The 17,546-nt window shown below is 37.6% G+C and overlaps 2 protein-coding genes across 2 annotated transcripts in view; both read right to left on the bottom strand.

Annotated features, from left to right (window-relative positions):
• Positions 1–8,724, bottom strand: part of urb1 (URB1 ribosome biogenesis homolog) — a 31,613-nt gene extending 22,889 nt beyond the window's left edge. Inside the window, exons 1-15 of the mRNA XM_079481253.1 lie at positions 8,498–8,724; positions 7,881–8,020; positions 6,891–7,042; positions 6,661–6,790; positions 5,788–5,884; positions 5,625–5,710; positions 5,409–5,534; positions 4,902–5,029; positions 3,971–4,166; positions 3,515–3,652; positions 3,256–3,429; positions 3,036–3,159; positions 2,824–2,946; positions 2,627–2,739; positions 1,335–1,454 (exon numbers count right to left, since the gene is read on the bottom strand). Coding sequence (XP_079337379.1) covers positions 1,335–1,454; positions 2,627–2,739; positions 2,824–2,946; positions 3,036–3,159; positions 3,256–3,429; positions 3,515–3,652; positions 3,971–4,166; positions 4,902–5,029; positions 5,409–5,534; positions 5,625–5,710; positions 5,788–5,884; positions 6,661–6,790; positions 6,891–7,042; positions 7,881–8,020; positions 8,498–8,630 — 1,980 coding nt within the window. The 5' untranslated portion in view covers positions 8,631–8,724. The remainder of the gene's footprint in view (positions 1–1,334; positions 1,455–2,626; positions 2,740–2,823; positions 2,947–3,035; positions 3,160–3,255; positions 3,430–3,514; positions 3,653–3,970; positions 4,167–4,901; positions 5,030–5,408; positions 5,535–5,624; positions 5,711–5,787; positions 5,885–6,660; positions 6,791–6,890; positions 7,043–7,880; positions 8,021–8,497) is intronic.
• A 2,299-nt stretch (positions 8,725–11,023) lies between these two features.
• On the bottom strand, positions 11,024–16,907 carry phkg1a (phosphorylase kinase, gamma 1a (muscle); the record flags this gene model as incomplete). Its single annotated transcript, XM_079480728.1, has 9 exons — positions 11,024–11,290; positions 12,179–12,304; positions 13,100–13,253; positions 13,384–13,474; positions 14,379–14,542; positions 15,033–15,098; positions 15,188–15,242; positions 15,557–15,735; positions 16,825–16,907. 9 exons carry the CDS (start codon positions 16,905–16,907, stop codon positions 11,024–11,026), a joined length of 1,185 nt encoding a protein of 394 aa, XP_079336854.1.
• Between the last annotated feature and the right edge of the window lie 639 nt (positions 16,908–17,546).

Genomic DNA, 17,546 nt, shown 5'->3' with positions numbered 1-17,546 from the left:
AATCGTTTGAAACTGATGGATGGCGCGGTCCCAGTACTTAAAGATGCCAGCATGAACCGCAAGCGTTAAGGCGAACTCGGGCTGGACCATCTTCCCAAAAAAGCATATCCCGATCTTCATAACAAAGAGTTTCTGGTGCTACAGAGGTTTGAAGCTTTGTTTCAGGGGCCAAACAGTTGGACAGGTAGCACACGTATAAAACGTCTTTAATCATCTTTAAAAAACACAAATGCACAGATCATCACTAGATCATAAATAGACTGGTTAACAACAAAGGCTCAATTAGGGTCATATCATTATTAGTTTAGACATTTTATATTGTTCCGTGTCGTCCATTTCTTACTAGACAATAGTAATATATTTGTCCACATAACAATACTGTAGTATAGTATTTACTAGGCCTATAGTAAACTGCAGGAAAATAAATAGATAATATTGTGTTTTTGAACCTTACTATAGTAAATATTAAAGTATACTACAGTTAATCAATTTACGACAATACCACGATTTGCTATATCAAATGCTGTAGATCACCACAGAATTCTTTTTTCATTCGAGCGTTTAAATTTACCTGCGTTTTATTTTGACGGGTCGTCGTGAAGAAGCTTGAGTTTCAGTGTGTGTAGTTCAGTGACGCTAGACGGAAGTAAATACGGCATAACAACAAAACCGCTCATATGATTGTCTTTCAGCATTGTGTTACAATGTTCTGATTACGCTTCACATCTTAACTGGACGGGTTTGAAACTAAACTTTAACGTTTGCAGTTTGTAGCGCGGACGAATCTGACTGCGCACTTATATCGGTCACTATGCTAAAAACACGTCGTGAGAGTGTAAGACGCTTATTTGCGCAAATAGAGAAGCCGTATGTTGTTTTTCATCAAACTGCTCCGTTTTCAGGTTATTTTTAACTGTTTATATGTAAATACTGTGTTGGTGTTAATCATTCTTTAAAGCCAACTTCGAGCAATCTGTAGATGTCAGGTAAATTTATCTTTCTTAAGACCTTTAATTACATAACACCTTATGAATGTGTCACTTCAATGCAAAAAACACTTTGTATAAAGTTTAACTTTTACATTTGAAGTAAATCAACTATAATTTTCCTGTGGTAATTGTTGTAAAACATTCCTTCATTTCTTTTTATTTGTCATTCATAATCTCGATCTCAATTTATCCAGAATCGTGCAGCTCTAGTCCTCGTACAAATCCATGAGCGTCACGCGTGAAGCACGTTATACCTCAAATATATACGTAGCTTCTCCGTGTCAGGGTTTATTCTGAAGCATTACAAAAAATGTTTTACATCATTGCCCAGGTGCAAAAACTCACTTTTAGGACAAGCATCCTGGTTGAGGTCTTCAAGTAGTTACTGTTACTGCTTACAAGCATCTTCAACAACAAATAGAAAACAGAGTTCTCTCCTTTTTCAAGATCTGGATCTGCTTGTTCCTGTGTTGACATAAAAAAAAAAGAGGACATTGTCTTTGTATCTTACATTGTATTGTCACATCCCACAAACATTCATTTAATCCCCCCAAAAGGTGTCACACCCTGTTCCTGAAAAGCAGACGGGTCATTCTCATGAAACCTCATGGCAGTAAAAAATTTAATTATAAAACATACAATTCAGTAACACAAAAAAATGATCATACTAAAGATGATGACGGTGTTCTTAACCTTCCACAAAGCATCATTTAATTCATTCGTTGATGATGTTTTTGCTTTTCTGCTCAGATTCTCATTACCGTAACTCATCCCGATCTGAGCATCAGTGCATCATGCGTTCTAATTTCAAATGAAAATATACTGAAATAAACAATTGGATGTTCGACTACATGTTTTCAAATGACAAAGAAAATCATTGACAGAATAGACATCAGACCACAGTGGAAAAGAGACTGATATTCTCAAATAAATATATTTACATTAAGTTCGATTTTATGTGAAGAATTTCAAATTGTTTGAGTAATTTATATTTTAAAAGCTTTATAGTCACGCTGTGTACGCAACTTTTAAAGAAAGACATTTAGAAAACACGTTACGTGAATTTTGTTAAATTAAAATATACTTCATTAATGTCTTTATGAATTACTTATAGACAGACTAGACTTTGAGCATGTGAAATTCGTTCTGCTGAAAAGGGAGGAAGCGATTCCTTCATCCCTCAATTTCTGTACCGACAGGTCACGCTGTTAGGTTTCGATCTTCTATTGGTCTCACTAACGCATGTGATGCAAATTCAAACTTGAACTTTGCTACACAGCGAAATGCTAAATATCTTTGGACGGGTTTGCGTTTCCGGTCTGATGCCTTCGTATGAATAGAAATCAATGGAACGAACGGCATTGGGCATCACAGCTTTGCTCTTTATTAGCAAAACATGCTACGAGATTGAACGGTTACGGTAAAGAGAATTTTTAAGGCCTTTTATTGTTAAAACATGTTCAACTATAAGCAAACGTTTTGAAATGAATGCTTTAAAGGTATCATGCGTTGATTTTAATTCATAAAGGAAAAGTGTTTTTTTAAAAAGTATGTTGCACATCAAGAATTCTGAGAATCACCCGGATACTTCCCTTCCTCTAAAGCCTTAAAAAAGAAAAACTTCCCAGTGTTTGTACCTCAACCCGAAACCAGGAGAACTTGCTGGCAGGAAGTTCAAGAGCCAGTTGTAGAATCTGATACTGCAGTACTGGAGGAACTTCCTGTTTCAATCCTCTCTCCGTCACCACGCCTGCAAATGTTTCAAGACGACAGCTACCTCATCCATCTATAGCAGACGCATATTATTTCTTCTAAGTCTGGAGATGTGGCGTACCTTTCAGGAGTTTGCTGAAGTCGAATTTGCTTTGGGTGACGAGGTGAGGTACCACCCTCTGATACAAGCACATCACATGGAGAAGCAGCGCTTTCACCAGAATAAGCTTTGGGTCATCCTCACCTGCCGTCGGGATAAAAAGCCATTTTTAATTCAGGGTATAGAAACAAGATTACTTGAAAAATCAAGACATCTCTAAAGCCGGCCATCACTTTTTTCTTCCATCCTTTTCTTGTCCTCTTGCTGTTGTTCTGTGTTTGTCGTCTTTGCACCATCTTCCTTTTCCTTCGAGAGCGACTGCCATTTGGAAATGATGGACACCGTGTCTGGCAGAATCTACGACACGGGAAGAATAAGAGTTCACTCCAAACAGCCTGGAGTGTCAATGAACAATTCGTATAGCGCATAAATAAAATCACAACACTACATTACCTTGCTCAGGGCTTCTCTGAAGAGCTGAACAAACTCCTCCATCATGGCAGGACTGTATATATCCGAACTCTCCCAGACTCTTTTGTCTAAACAGTGCTCGATGTTCTTCTGTGCTCGCTTGAGAATGAAGACCAAGAGGGAAAGCGTTGTGTGCTGGACCACCACGTTGGGTAACTGTTTGTGAAAAATAAAAGCCCATTAACACATGTAGCCAGACATCTAGAAGTGCACGATGGGATTTGTAGAAGGTATCGCTTACGTTGAGTCCCTGAGTGAAAAACACTTTATTGCACGCTGAAGGGAGACACGTGACCAACACCATGGAAAGCAACCGAGGTAAAGGAATCATTTCAGGTGTCTGAAAAGCCTTGGACATCTCCGGCTGGGCCTCAAAGATCTGCAACAACAACAAACAACTCTTAAGGGAAGATTCACATGCGATGTGGTCGCCATGCGCATGCGGTGCGGTTCTCCTGTTATTCTAGCAATAAAGACTCGGAAGTAAACGCCCACTTCTTTGATTGGACAGCAGTTGCGTAGTAAACTTAGTTGGAGCCTTCTGTGAATTTGTTTAGACGTTCGGTAATACATTATAAAGACATATCAAGCGATCGCTAACAAAGCAATAGTGACACATAGCACAAATATGTTTTCCTTACATACGATTGCTGCGCCATTTCTTGCTGCAGAACCATACATCACCCTTTAGACTCACTTTCTTGAGAAGAGCGATGTTATCCTGCCAGGAGCTCTTGATGCGTGGAGTGAATGAAAACTGGGTTTCCTTTAAGTATCTGGTCAGAATATCAGGACTGCCCTTCAGAACATTAACAACAAGCTCTGCCACCATCTCGTCTTCTGTCACCTGCTTCAGCCCCACCAGAAACTGTAGGAGAACAATGTTTCCCAATCTGGATACGACAAGGAATACAAAGAGAAGTGAATGTTTCGTCCCTTTATGATGTTATATTTCAGTAATAATCACATGACGAATGCTGGTAAACTGAACATCAGCAGATCTGTCGTCCGTAGGCATAAGACCATGAAACTGTAGGTTATAGACAGTTTCATTAACTTCCTGGTTTGTGTTTGGCTCGTCTCTAATAATATAACTATTTATATTTGAATTAATCGATGTTCATATTCATTTGTATTATTATTTTACTGTATAATAATTGTATTTAGTTAAAGATTTGTTGTATGTTAATTTGATTAAACGAACCATTTGTTGAACGTGTGCTGTAGTCCGATCGGATTTAAAGAAACCGTATGTCATCGTATACATTGACATCTAGGGGTCGAGCTCGGTATCTCAGTCTTAATTCAAAATATTGGAGAGACAAGTCTAGCCAAATAACGCTTCTTCTGGATTTCTTTTGCTGTTTATCAGAAATAATCTTCAGGCGCTCTATTGTTTGTGAATGTGCACCGGAAGTTCAGTCGGGGTCACAAAAGTGCGTGACGTTTGTTTATGTTGTTAATGAAACCGTCTATTAAACTACACAATCGTTCACACATTCTCATGCCCCTGAATACCACAAATGGGACAAGTGACAACACTCAGTGGGAACAAGACCATCTTAAAGGAATAGTGCACGCCATAATAAAATACTTTAATACAATTAATGCACTTTATGCAAACTTACCGTCCCACGGTTCCCAGACTGGGGTCATAGAAACTAATCCCATGTTTTCGAGAACAGCAAAGGTCCAGCAGGAACTTATGCACTAGCTCTCTCACTATACCCTGTCCTCCGTCTTTATCTTTCTGTTCCTAAAAGAAAAAATATACAACATGAAAGCACATCAAAGTTATCAAAAGTTTGTATATTGTAATTAATTATGGTTTCATTCATATTTTAAATTAGCTTTTATTTTTTGTGTTAAATGTAGTTAAGGTTTTAGCAATTTTGGTTTATGCTTTTGTCATTTTAAAACGTATTGGTTTATTTTTAATGTTGCTATACAAGATTAATAAATTTTGTTTATTATTATAATTTAACTGCTTTAAACTTCAGTTTATTTTTGAAGCAACATTTCAATATTTCCTTGAATTAAGTTTTTCGAACAATCTTTCGGTCAATATTTTATTTGATTTACATGCACAGGAACGTTTTTAAAGTTTTAATAAAGTAAAATGACTTGCACTGTACCTCTTCATCATCCGTGCCGACATCCACGATCCCATTCCATTTATATAGAGAGGCGATCTGAGCCAGTACTGACGCGCTAAAGAAACGCACCTTCTGAGTTTTCCTTATGGCTTTATTCTGCACAACCTAACAAACAGCACAAAGCACATATTTATATCTCATTAATACATCTTCAACATAAAAAAAACTGTTTAACATTGTTCATGGCGGTCTTACTCTTGTCTGAAGGGTGGACAGAATCAGATTTACTATGGATATTCTGTCTTCTTTAAGTTCATTGGACAAAACTGCAGACAATAAATCTAAACAGCAAAAAAAAAGCATTTAGTGTGTCATTCATCATGCATTAGTAAGACGCAACAGATTTGGTCACTATTACCTTTGCTCTCCAGTATCTGTCCAATAGTTGTGTTGTCTCCAGACATCAGGAATGATAGAACAAACTGTATGTAAGCCATTCTTACATCAGGTTTTCCCTGGAAAAATTAAAAATAAATACGGTCACAGACAAACTAAAAAGAGGTATTGCAATATGTCGTAATGCGCATGCGTCAAAACCTGTATGAACCACTGTTCTATATAAATGACTGGATTGCTCATGACGTCATTACACCTCAACATATGACAAATATGCAGATTCTCACATCTAAATACAGGTTGTATGTGTTCTTGAAGTCATTAAAGAACTTTATTTCTAAACACTAACACATGTCCCATTAACAGTGTGCAATACACACTCACCTTTTATAGAGACTGATTTCTATACGTCACTACTCTGCACAACATAAACATTGGAAAAAAAACATCAGAAGCAACAATTTCAACTCACATGTGAACTAAAAACATATCACGCGTATAATAAGCTGAAAAAACTGTTATTTAAGTCATTTTGACTGTACGTCAATGGCGCCCACTGTCAGTTGGGCATACCAAGATGGCGGCGCGGTCGCTTCGAGTTGGTTCACTCCTGACATTGGTTTAGCGCTCTAGGCACAATCCAGTCATTTATATAGATCAGTGGTATAAGCACGTATGATTCGAATTAAGTGTACTTTGCAAGGCTGTGTGTTCGGCTTAATGTACACGTAGAAAAAATAAGTTAGCGTTCTTCGTATGAACGAGCCATAAGGGTTAGTTGAAATGATTGCATGGTCACAATCAACATCATAAATGCTTTTGACAGGGCTGATCTTGTAACGCAGCGCAAACATTCCTTCCATTCCAAGAGTTCAACAGTTTAACAAGCGCACACCGTTTTGTCTCTTCTGCGAGCGAGTCCAGAAAGACCTTTGCTGAAGTTTACGTGACTGAAGACGTCCCTGGCAGCCTCTGCTCCCTGAGATACCATGGCGGACAGGAACAACAAACACGGCCGAACAAACCTGTTGAAATAAAGCGGTCACACATATCACAGAGATGCATGCAATGACTCACCTTCAAAATTAATTTAAAAAAAACGTGCAGGATTCTTCTAAGATTTACCGATAATTGTCAGAATGCAGGGAGGTGAGCAGAAGTTTCATATGAGTGGAAACCGTCCTCTTGACTATGTTGGAGCCCACCATACTCAAGTGAGTCAAATCACTGGCTGTCCGCAGCAAAATCATCTCGAGGCTCTGAAAAATCAGCATCACCTAGAAAAGACCAAAAAAATAGCCAACAACTGTGAATCTTTGATGTTGTACAATTGTGACTTTAAAGGGCATTGCACAATCAATGGAAAATTCCGTCCGAGATTTGTGCACGTTAAAAAATAAATCACGTTGTGTCAATCACATTTGCACACTGCCTCCGATATTCTCGTCCATCATAAAAGATTTGGTCTGGGTTGGACAATTCAGAGACACCGTACAAACAAGCGCCAAACACGAAAAAAAAACGCATTTCAAAAATGTCGGAATGTATGTGCAAAGACCGTAACACTGCCAAGTGAATTCGCATATCATAGAAACAAACAAATGTTTGCTTTAGCACACTACTTGATATATTATTTAATATCAAATCAATCTATTTTCGCCAAACTATTTAATATGCAGTACGACCATATTTAAATCTGAGATAACAGAATACACTGAATTCATCCAAAAACAATAAATGTTATCAAGATGCACCACTGCCGTTACTATGAACGCGGAGGGAATGCAATGATCAAAATGGTCGAAAACAAAGTCCCGCCTTCCAGTAAGATGAGCCAATCGATAAAGACCAATGAGTCTCAGGGGCGGGGCTCAACATAGAGGCTTGTGAGGTGCTTGCCAACCCGTGATTATGCGAAGTAGCTGAATCCACCTGAGAAAATTTGTTATTTGCATCAATTTAAGCTTAGAAAACAAAAGTTGCGATACAGTTGATGTCAGGTCCGACTATTTAAGTGCGATTTTGCCAGCAATACAGAAATATTTGTTTTCCCAAATCAAGTGCATTCCTTGTCACCGGAAACTCCAATTCAAAGCACATTTTACTGCGACTTACTTCAGACTCGGACCGATCCTTTGCCTCCAGTAATTTAAAAATCTCTGAACATTCAACTGATACTTTAATGTAGCCCTCGACGACATCATAGAGGTCAGCACAGGGAAGTTTCTGGCCAATTGTTATGAAGGTTTCCAAACCTAGAAAAGAAAAAGGATATTCAGGACATAGATGATAGAAGCAACAGTACCTACATCTCATATTATGGGAGTATATTAAAAAAAATTAACTGTAAAACAGCACGAATCATTACTGGCGGAGGAACTGTATCGGTGTCTCGGTTTTGTGAAGATAACACTTTCAGGATTTGAATGACACGTGTAAATAAATGACAGAATTTTAATTTTTGGGTGAAGTATCCTTTTATCAATACACTACAAGACTTTTGCTCAGATTTTCAGTATGGACTTTAACCAGTTTCTATCTGAAACTATCAAAAAGCGTCTAGTATAAAACAAGTGATTTTAGTAAAGCTTCTTTTAATTTACTTTTTATAGTTTTTAACTACGTTTCGGAGCCCATTGAACAAAGCATGACATTAAGAGATTAAGACACATTTACATCAAAACATCGCGATTATTCCCGCATTGAGTCAACAGCGGCTGACACATACTTACCCTTTAACTCTTTAGACGGATCTTTAAGCATGGATTTAAAGACAGCGCCATTGAACTCGCTTTCTTCTGCTTTGCTTTTCTTTGCCGTTGTGGTGCATTCGGGCGAATCTTTATTTTCTCGTTTATTCGCCATCTCTTCACTTCGCTGTGAAGGAATACAGACACATGGAGCAGCGGAAGTGCAACACCACGTGGAGACGTTCAGCTCATGAATATCTAATATTGACCCACGTGACGTTTCTGGACCGCCCATTTTCTTTCTTAAAGGGACACTTCACCCAAAAATGAAAAGTCTGTCATCATGGTAACGTCGAGGTTGGTCATCTGCAGTGGCGGCCGGCCAATAGAGGGCGCTAGGGCGCCGCCCCCCTTAAGCCACAAAAAAAAAAAAATTAAAACAAAAATAGTAATAATAATGAGAAAAACATCAGTATGTCAATTTTTGTGTGTTTTAAATATGGAATGCACCCAGTAATACATGTAAAATATGATACAAAATCATATTTGCAACCTTTCCTCTGCCTGTCTGACCGCTTCATCAGCTCTGGGGCGATAGAGAAAGCGCCCCAAGGAGGCGGGTCTATGTAGCAGTTAAGCCAATTGCTAATTTAAGATATGAATGTATGACATAAAATTTAGCCAATCAGCGTTCTTAAATAGAATCCAAGAAGGGCGATCATTTTATCGCCCCAAGCCCTGATAAAATAAGGACTGGGCTCTAGGGGCGCCATTTTTACTAAACGACAATGGCGAGCGCGGACGTTACTCCTCCAAGACCCAACCCTAACTCGGTGAAATCTCTCCTCCAAGATCCGTTTGAGAGGAGAACTTTGTCGGAGAAAGTTCGGGTGAAAGAGCTGGGCCCAGATCAACCTGACCTCTCAATCAAACAGCAGGCTAGCGAAAAAGGGAAGCAGTATATGCGCGGCTTCTCCCGTAGCTTCACACACACACACACACACGTTTCTTTGTATATAGTTGACCTTAGCATAAAAATCATTCAGTTATATATGGTACTCTAAAAAATGTTAATAGTGTGTTTGCTAATATTACTGTATATATGTTTTGTATCAATTAATTGTTGCAGTTCTGGAGCACATTAACAATTAGTTACATTTAGTTTGATCATAAAATACTTTATGCTATTCTTCCAGTCAAAGGTTTGAGTTCAGCCACTTGATATCCATTTCTATATTATACATCCTTTATACAGTGTAAGAATTCCTATAAACTTTATAATAATTTAATGTTATTGTCCACTTTCCACTCTGTTCTGACAGCATGCATATTGTGTTGCCTATTTACTACCAATGGCACCAACAGCCTTTCCAAAAGATGTTACTTATATGTAGAAATAGTCAATTGTTTACAAGTTCAGTTTAAATGCAAATAAAAGGCTTGTGTTTGTGCATCATGATGTTTATGTTTTTGTGTACGAATGCCTCAACTTTTTAATATTGGCATTAAATAATTACTGACTATTTCACTGAGCACTGCTGTCCTGCAGTTTGTGTTAAATTTTATTGCGATGGTTACGGAAACAAAAAAGTATGGCACAGCCCCACCGAGAATATTTTTCACCAGCCGCCACTGGTCATCTGTATACATTGCAGAGAGACAGATATTTGGAAGAATGCTTGTAACCAAACAGATTTTGCCCCCGTTGTAGGAAACAATACTTGTTCTGTTGAGCGCAAAATAAGACATTTCTGAAGACAACAGTTCTGGAGCACCATTGAGTACCGTTGTATTTTTCCAACTATGGGAGTCAACGGGGGCATTCTTATAAGCATTCTTCCAAATAACTTCTGTGTTCGTCAGAACAAAGACATTTATACAGATTTGGAACGACTCGAAAGAGAGGAAATGATGACAGAATTTTGGGCAAAGTGTACCTTTAATAAGCTTTTAGTCATTTTACGCATCATCTAATTGATTAATATTCAAGCATCTGTTTAGTTTCTTCATTTCAATATATTTTTTAATTATAAGGAACATGTACAAAGCATATGTTGAAATGGGTTTCTTTATACTTCAAATCATTTCATGATCTGGAATAATCAAAAGATGTCTTTTATTAGCATTGAGGTGGAACTTTAAGTATCCAGGTGGAACACATCAAATATTTCCATTTTTAAATACAAAGTAACTACATTTAAACATTGTAAGCCAATAATGCAACTCTTTAGGGCAAAATAATATTTGCTTTGCAAGCAAATCAATAAGTGCATTCATGTTCATGTCCGAAAGCAGAGATGTGAGGTGTTTGTCATATCCCCGCACATTTAAAGTGTGTTTTTTATGCGAACAATCTGTCCAGTACAGATGGTTTCAGTTACAACAACATAGTTGTAATTTAATTTAATACAATTAATATGCAATGAAATATGAATATAAATTAAATATAAAATATATTGTTATATTACTAGCTACCAAACACAGACCGGAAGTTAACTTCGGCCCATATGTGTGCGTTCAATAAAGGTGTCATCCACTGTATGGTTTCAGTAATGTGTTTTACATTCATTACATCATTCGAAGACATGAATCATCCGTTTCTGCTGCTAGAGAAATCATGATAGCTTTTGGGCTATTCTCAAAGAGAGCCGCTCTGTTCTGTGTCTGGCCCTTCTTGACCCAGTGGCCATAGATCTTGAAAGCACAAGCATCGATGAGCTTGCGAATAGGCTTTAGTGCATAGGGGTCACTCTTGATCACTTCCTTGGTAACTGGCTTGGCACGTCGATAACTGCAATAAATGCGCATTGTAGCCAGAACTGTAATGCAGATGACCTGGAAAACACACGAAAAGTACTATTTAAATTCTGAAGGACCATGGTAAAATGAGAAGTGACCCAAGACCAGCCCTCTTAAAGGGATAGTTTAGAGGCAAAACGAAAGTACACCATATTTTACTTGAGGCATCCTATATGAGTTATAATACCACTTCAACCTTGCATGGATGGAGCGGGAGCTCAGCAATACATGTTCTCTTCCCTCGAGAGCCAGAACAGTTCATAATGCGTAACAAGAATAAATTAAAATGCTCTGATACTCTGACACCCAGATATGGAGGAGTTGGGGATGGAGGTGGGTTATGAGTCCAACACTATTAACAGCTGATAAGGAGAAAAGTAAGGCAACTTAAATTGGTTAACGTTGATTAGTTGCACCTGACGGGATCGCCTGATGCAAGCCTGACTCACGTGACCTGCCAGAACTGACGCTACGCTTGATTTATCTTAGCTCTTCCAAGCTTTATAATGGGAGTTATTGGAGGATGAGATTTTGAGCTTCAATAAGTGCTTCCATTATTCAAACAGCTCGACACGGCTTCACAAGGTTAATGCAGGCCTTCTAAAGCAAATCAATTCATTTGTTTAAGAGAAAAAATATCCATATTTACAGCTTTATTAACAATCGTGTCTAACTTCCGTTATCCGTTGGCCACGTGTGCACGAGAGGATTGCGTTGCGGCAAATAAAGCAGGGATGACGTGAGTTCAGGTGACGAAAAGCTTGGAAGAGCCATGAAAAATTGTATTATTATTCTGACTGTATCTGTCTGAAAGAAGAAAGTCACATACACCTAGGAAGCCTTGAGTATAAAACATTGCGTAATTTTGTTTTGCCTCTGAACTAAAGATCATAATCCACAAAAATGCAAACGTAGACCAAATACCTTGAACTTCCTGTATGGGGTAAAGTGCCGCACCTCTGCAACCACATACTGTTGGAAAAAAGGGTGGTTTAAGGCATCTGTTGCCGTGTACCGCAACTCAGGATTTACCACCATCATCCTGGAAATCTGAAATGGTTTGCACATTGTTGTTAACAGGTCTTTTTTGCACAGGTTAACAGGTCTAATGTGGATTTATAGAGTTTTTTTGTAGACAAACCCGGAGATTCCCTCCACCAAAAGCCTGTGCATTTTTCCCACAGAATTGTGCAAGATTGCAAAATTAAGATCTTTGATTAACAAATGTTCGTGATGTTAACACGTTTTTTACACAGATTAACATTTATTATTTGCAATTATTTGCTATAATCGCCAGAAGTAAAAAGCGAACACAAGACTTTAAAGACTACACTACGGTCACTCGATATCAACGTCACAACCACCAAGCCCTCGATAACTTTTTCAAACTTTATTAAAATGTGTAATTACTCTGTGAATGAATCCCCAACAATATTTTTTGAGATTTGTTGCATTATTTGTGAGATTTAAATAACGTCCCTGCCAAAGGAAATAGTTGCTTTTAGCAACTTTTTAGCAACCGCCATTTTAAGACACAAGCGGGTTATAACTGGTGTGTTATATGTCAATGGTTATAACGTGAAACTATTTAGAGTTTTTTTTAATCACAGACCTTATTTCAGGCGATTTACTAAAAACCCATTAAAAAAACTTTGGGGCGATGGAACCGGAAGTGCTAAAATGCTAGCTGGCTTCCAGGGTTTGGATACAAAAATCCTGTGCGTCATCCCTGAGGTACTCTATTGAAGTTATTTAGTAAAGCCAATCTAAAAGCAAAAGTGCATTGTCATCTGCTATGTATGAAGTCACTTGTTTATATTTTCAGTTCTGCTACACATGACCCACCAAATCTTTGACAGTGTCTGAACGGTCGTCCCACTCCGGAGAGGTGAACTGATAGTTACCGGCCAGGATCATACGTAGCATTAGCATCTGCTTTCTGTGCCAAAAGGGAGGTGAACCCGCAAGAAGGGTGTACATGATCACCCCGGCACTCCAGCTGAGAAAAACAAGAAAATTATCTTTTCATGTCCATAGACTAGTCCATACTTTTTTTATTAAACAGTTGGGTGGTCCTTGCATGCAAAATGTTCTTAAAGCCTTTCACTACATCTAAAGGGCTTACTTACAGATCCACTGCGGTTCCGTAACCTTGGTGGTGAGGATCCATAGAGCATTCGATAATTTCTGGAGCTAGATAACCTGGTGTTCCACATACCTCTGTGCGTGAGGTACACAACAAGAAACATATCAATTATAAGATACTGCATGCATACTTATTTAGACAAACAAATATGATTATTATTTAGATTTTGGGCTAAAACATGCTCCTGTACAGTACAGAACAATATTGATGTCCAACTTTGAAAAATATATGTGTTTGAACTTGAAACCAGGATTTGAATTAAGGGGGGGCTGGGGCGGTTCCGGACCCTTTATAAGCCTTGAGGGACCCTCATAAAGTGTAAAATAATGAACTTAGGGGTCTCTTCTGTAAAACTAGACAAAAAAACTAAATACTTTTTTGTCAAATAATCACGCTAAAGCAAAACAGTATCGTCCGTTATTTGCCCAAATTTCTTAAGACGCAGATCAAAATGACATTTTATATGAAAAAGCACGCCAGAGATATCGCGCTGAGACACACTGGCGCGTGTGGATCCTCTCACATTGAAAGAGTTTATCAACAAAACTCAACAATAACTATCCGTCTATTTTTTTTAGTGCCAGTTGGGGGCCCCCCCATTAGCTTAACTCCCTAATACTCAGTTGTTCCTTTTATTCCATACCTTCAACCTGTGGGCCAACTAAGAACACAAATTGTACAAATGTCTTAAATTCTGAAGAAACTCACAAAAAACTTTATGCTACCATTGAGTGAGACGAAAAACTGACTAAAGAGTCAGACATGCATGTTTAGGTAAGTAACCGGTCACGACTGGAACCGAGAATGTAAAAAGTTCAGCGGGCACACCACAAGACCACAGGAAAGGAAAATGACTCTTCAATTGTCAAGCGGCTATGTAGCGATGACAACCCGTGAAACCTAATTCCGAGTGTTCAATTATAGCAATGTGTCAGTAATAGTGATAAGAAAATGTAATGCAGACATATGGACAGCTACCGTGAAGTTTTTGTCCTGGGGCAATCTGCACAGCAAAGCCGAAATCAGTGAGTTTAATGTTCATATTGTCATCCAAAAGAATGTTTTCCGGCTTAAGATCCCTGTGGACGATGTTTTGAGAATGAAGGAACTGAACCACCTCCAACAAGGACCGCATGATCTTCCTGCAATATAAAAATATATGCCAATTAATGCTATGTATACCATTTTCCTGTTTTACATTGAGCTGTGATCAATGTTAAACATACAGTATAGGGTGATGAATTTTATAACAACATGGTGTTTCAACCCAATAAATATATATTAAAAATAAAAATCTCATTTTTAAAGGTGTTTCTCATTAGATGAGAAAACGTTGTATTTCTTTAAAACAACACAAATTAAAGGCATCGTACGATGACAATCTGGGGCAAAAGGGGACTGTGCGTTATCCTTAAAAAAATTTGTGTCATAATGATAAACATTTTTCTTAAATACACTTCATTTTCGTTAAGCTGAATATAATTGGTTGTTTCTTTCTATTGGTATTACACTTCAATTCCAAAAGATGACATGCCAGCCATTTGCCAATAGATGATATAGGATTATTTGTTAATGATCACATGATCTGTCCTGGAGAGTTTTTATGAGATTCGTGTCAAATGAGACACTAACCTCGTCTCTTTTTCACTGAGTGTAACCTTCTCGGTTAGGTAATCAAAAAGCTCTCCTTTCCTCATCCTGGAAGAACAATATTTATCATGAATTTAACAGGTTTTTGTTCTGAATATCAAAGTAAGTTATACATAATAAGACCACAGTGTACTCACAAATCAAACACCAAGAAGAAGAAAGCTTTAGTTTCATAGCAGTCTTTCAGCTGAACTGGTGAAAACAAAGGTTTCAAAACACTCTAAACATTTGCAGTTACTAACACAACGGCTAAAACGCAGTGATTTACATGCTGCTATTGATGCATCTGCATACCATGGTCACATTTACCCATGTTTTTACACTAACATGACAACCACAAAGTGCCAAATTACAAAAGACTTTGTCGTGCTTGTGATATCTTTCTTAAAAAACACTTGTCACTTGATTTGAGATTTAGTTTAAAGTGCGGTCCCCGGTTTTTGGCCCCATCGTATATATTCATGTTTGGAAACCTCCCATTTGTACTTCAGAAGGACGACACTTACTAATGTTTTCCTGCCCATAGACCTTCTTGAGGATGTCTATCTCCTTAATCGTGGAATTTCGGATCTCCTCAATCTCATCGGCAGTCATTTTATCTGAGGGAGTGATGTCTATGACCTTGACAGCGTATTCAAGGGCAGTGCGCTTATGGAAACAACGACGAACCACACTACTGACCCCCCTGCAGTAAAAACAGGACAAACTCAGTTAGATGCGTCTCTGCTCTTCATTGATCACATTTGTTGATGATCATCTGATATGACTTGGATTTGTTATATTACAGATGTTATATTTCGTTGAAATTGTAATCAAAATATTTATTACATTTTAGAGAACATGAAATTGGTAACACTTTACAATAAGGTGCTATTTGTTAACAATTAGTTTGCGTAGCTAACATGAACAATGTTATTATATCATGTAATTTCAGCATTTATGAATACATTATTAAAATCAAACGTTGTCACTGTTAACATGAGTTAATGCACCTTGAACTAAGATGAATAACTGTATTGACTAACATTAACAAGGTTGAATAAATGCTGAAAAACTCAATTGTTCACTAGAAGAGTTTACTAATGTTAACTAATAGCACCTTAAACTGAGGATTCCTCGTAAAGATAAATCTTCTCAAGAGTAAACGGTCTGTGACACTTGTTATAACCGGCACAAACTAAATCTGTCAAAATAAGTAATAAACACACACGCAAACAAACAAACACAGAGAAAGAAGCACCTGTGCAACTAAATTATATTAAATATTTGATTAAGATGAACTATTAATTACATACACTGTCAAATAAACTGTTATTTTACTAAACTGTTCTACAGATTTTACACATAAAATGTCCAAAAACCTAATTTTACAATTTTTGAAATACGGTCAAAAAACATTTACAAGAAAAACAGGTGGAAAGTGTTATTTTACAGGGAAAACACGTTATTTTAAGGTTCATTTCTGGTGCCCCTGCTCTTTCGAACAAAATTTCTTGTTTTTACTGTTTATTTGTACGGTCAAAACTTTAAAATTACAGAACAAAATGGGGAAAACTATTGACTATATACCGTATCCTTGTATCCTATCATTTTACAGAATTTTTTACGGTATGTTTCTATTTTAGTATAAAATAATAAGAGAACAGTGAAAAACAGTCTGCTTCCCAATTTGCCGATTGCTAGTTTTCATATGTCTGCAAAATGAATGCAAAATAGTTTTAGTAGGCCTATTAATAGTATTATTATTAATAGTATTAATAAAATAAGCCAGTACCTCCCGAGGATCTCCTTTGGTTCATATTTCTCATAGAAGTCCTGAGCTCCGACCCATTCTGGAATATCATCATCTTTGGCCATCATTACAGACTCGCCTGTATTATAAGAATACCGTTTAAAACCCGGCAATAACCCGGCTTACATCAGTGACGTTCATATCCATACGGGCTAAATGTTTTGAACATGACTGAACAATGATGTTTTTAAAACACTGGCTGTACTTGCTCAATAAATAAACGCAAATGCACAATAACAAAGGTGCTTCGATATGCTAAGTACCGACCGTATCGTGCAAATGTTTGTCAAATGAGCAATAAAGAGACATCTGCTACACAAACAGCCATCGCACTTCACTTTAAACATCTACAATTCATTCAGTTTTGACATTATTATCTGTATGAACGTAAAACGCGTCACGCTATTCCCGGTCAGACAGATTATATAACGTAACACGTTCTTTTCTCGCATGCGCATTTACGTCATTATATATAATTCAACGTGCATGATGATATTTGATGTTTAATAAAGCTGCTGGGCATCGCAGGTCAGGTCTCCGTTGTTCCGCATCATCGGGGATTTATCGGCAGTAATGGCCGAAATCAAAACACACACGAGCGGATTAACGTTATAGAATATCACCATATATAGCTATAAAATAAGCAACACAAATCCCTCTGTATAGCACTTGTCCTGCTTACGTTAGTCCTTCGATGGTCAATC

The sequence above is a fragment of the Barbatula barbatula genome (genome assembly GCF_947034865.1).
Source record: "Barbatula barbatula genome assembly, chromosome: 19".
In the NCBI taxonomy this organism is placed as follows: Eukaryota; Metazoa; Chordata; class Actinopteri; order Cypriniformes; family Nemacheilidae; genus Barbatula; species Barbatula barbatula.
This window is presented reverse-complemented; position numbering and strand designations above follow the sequence as displayed.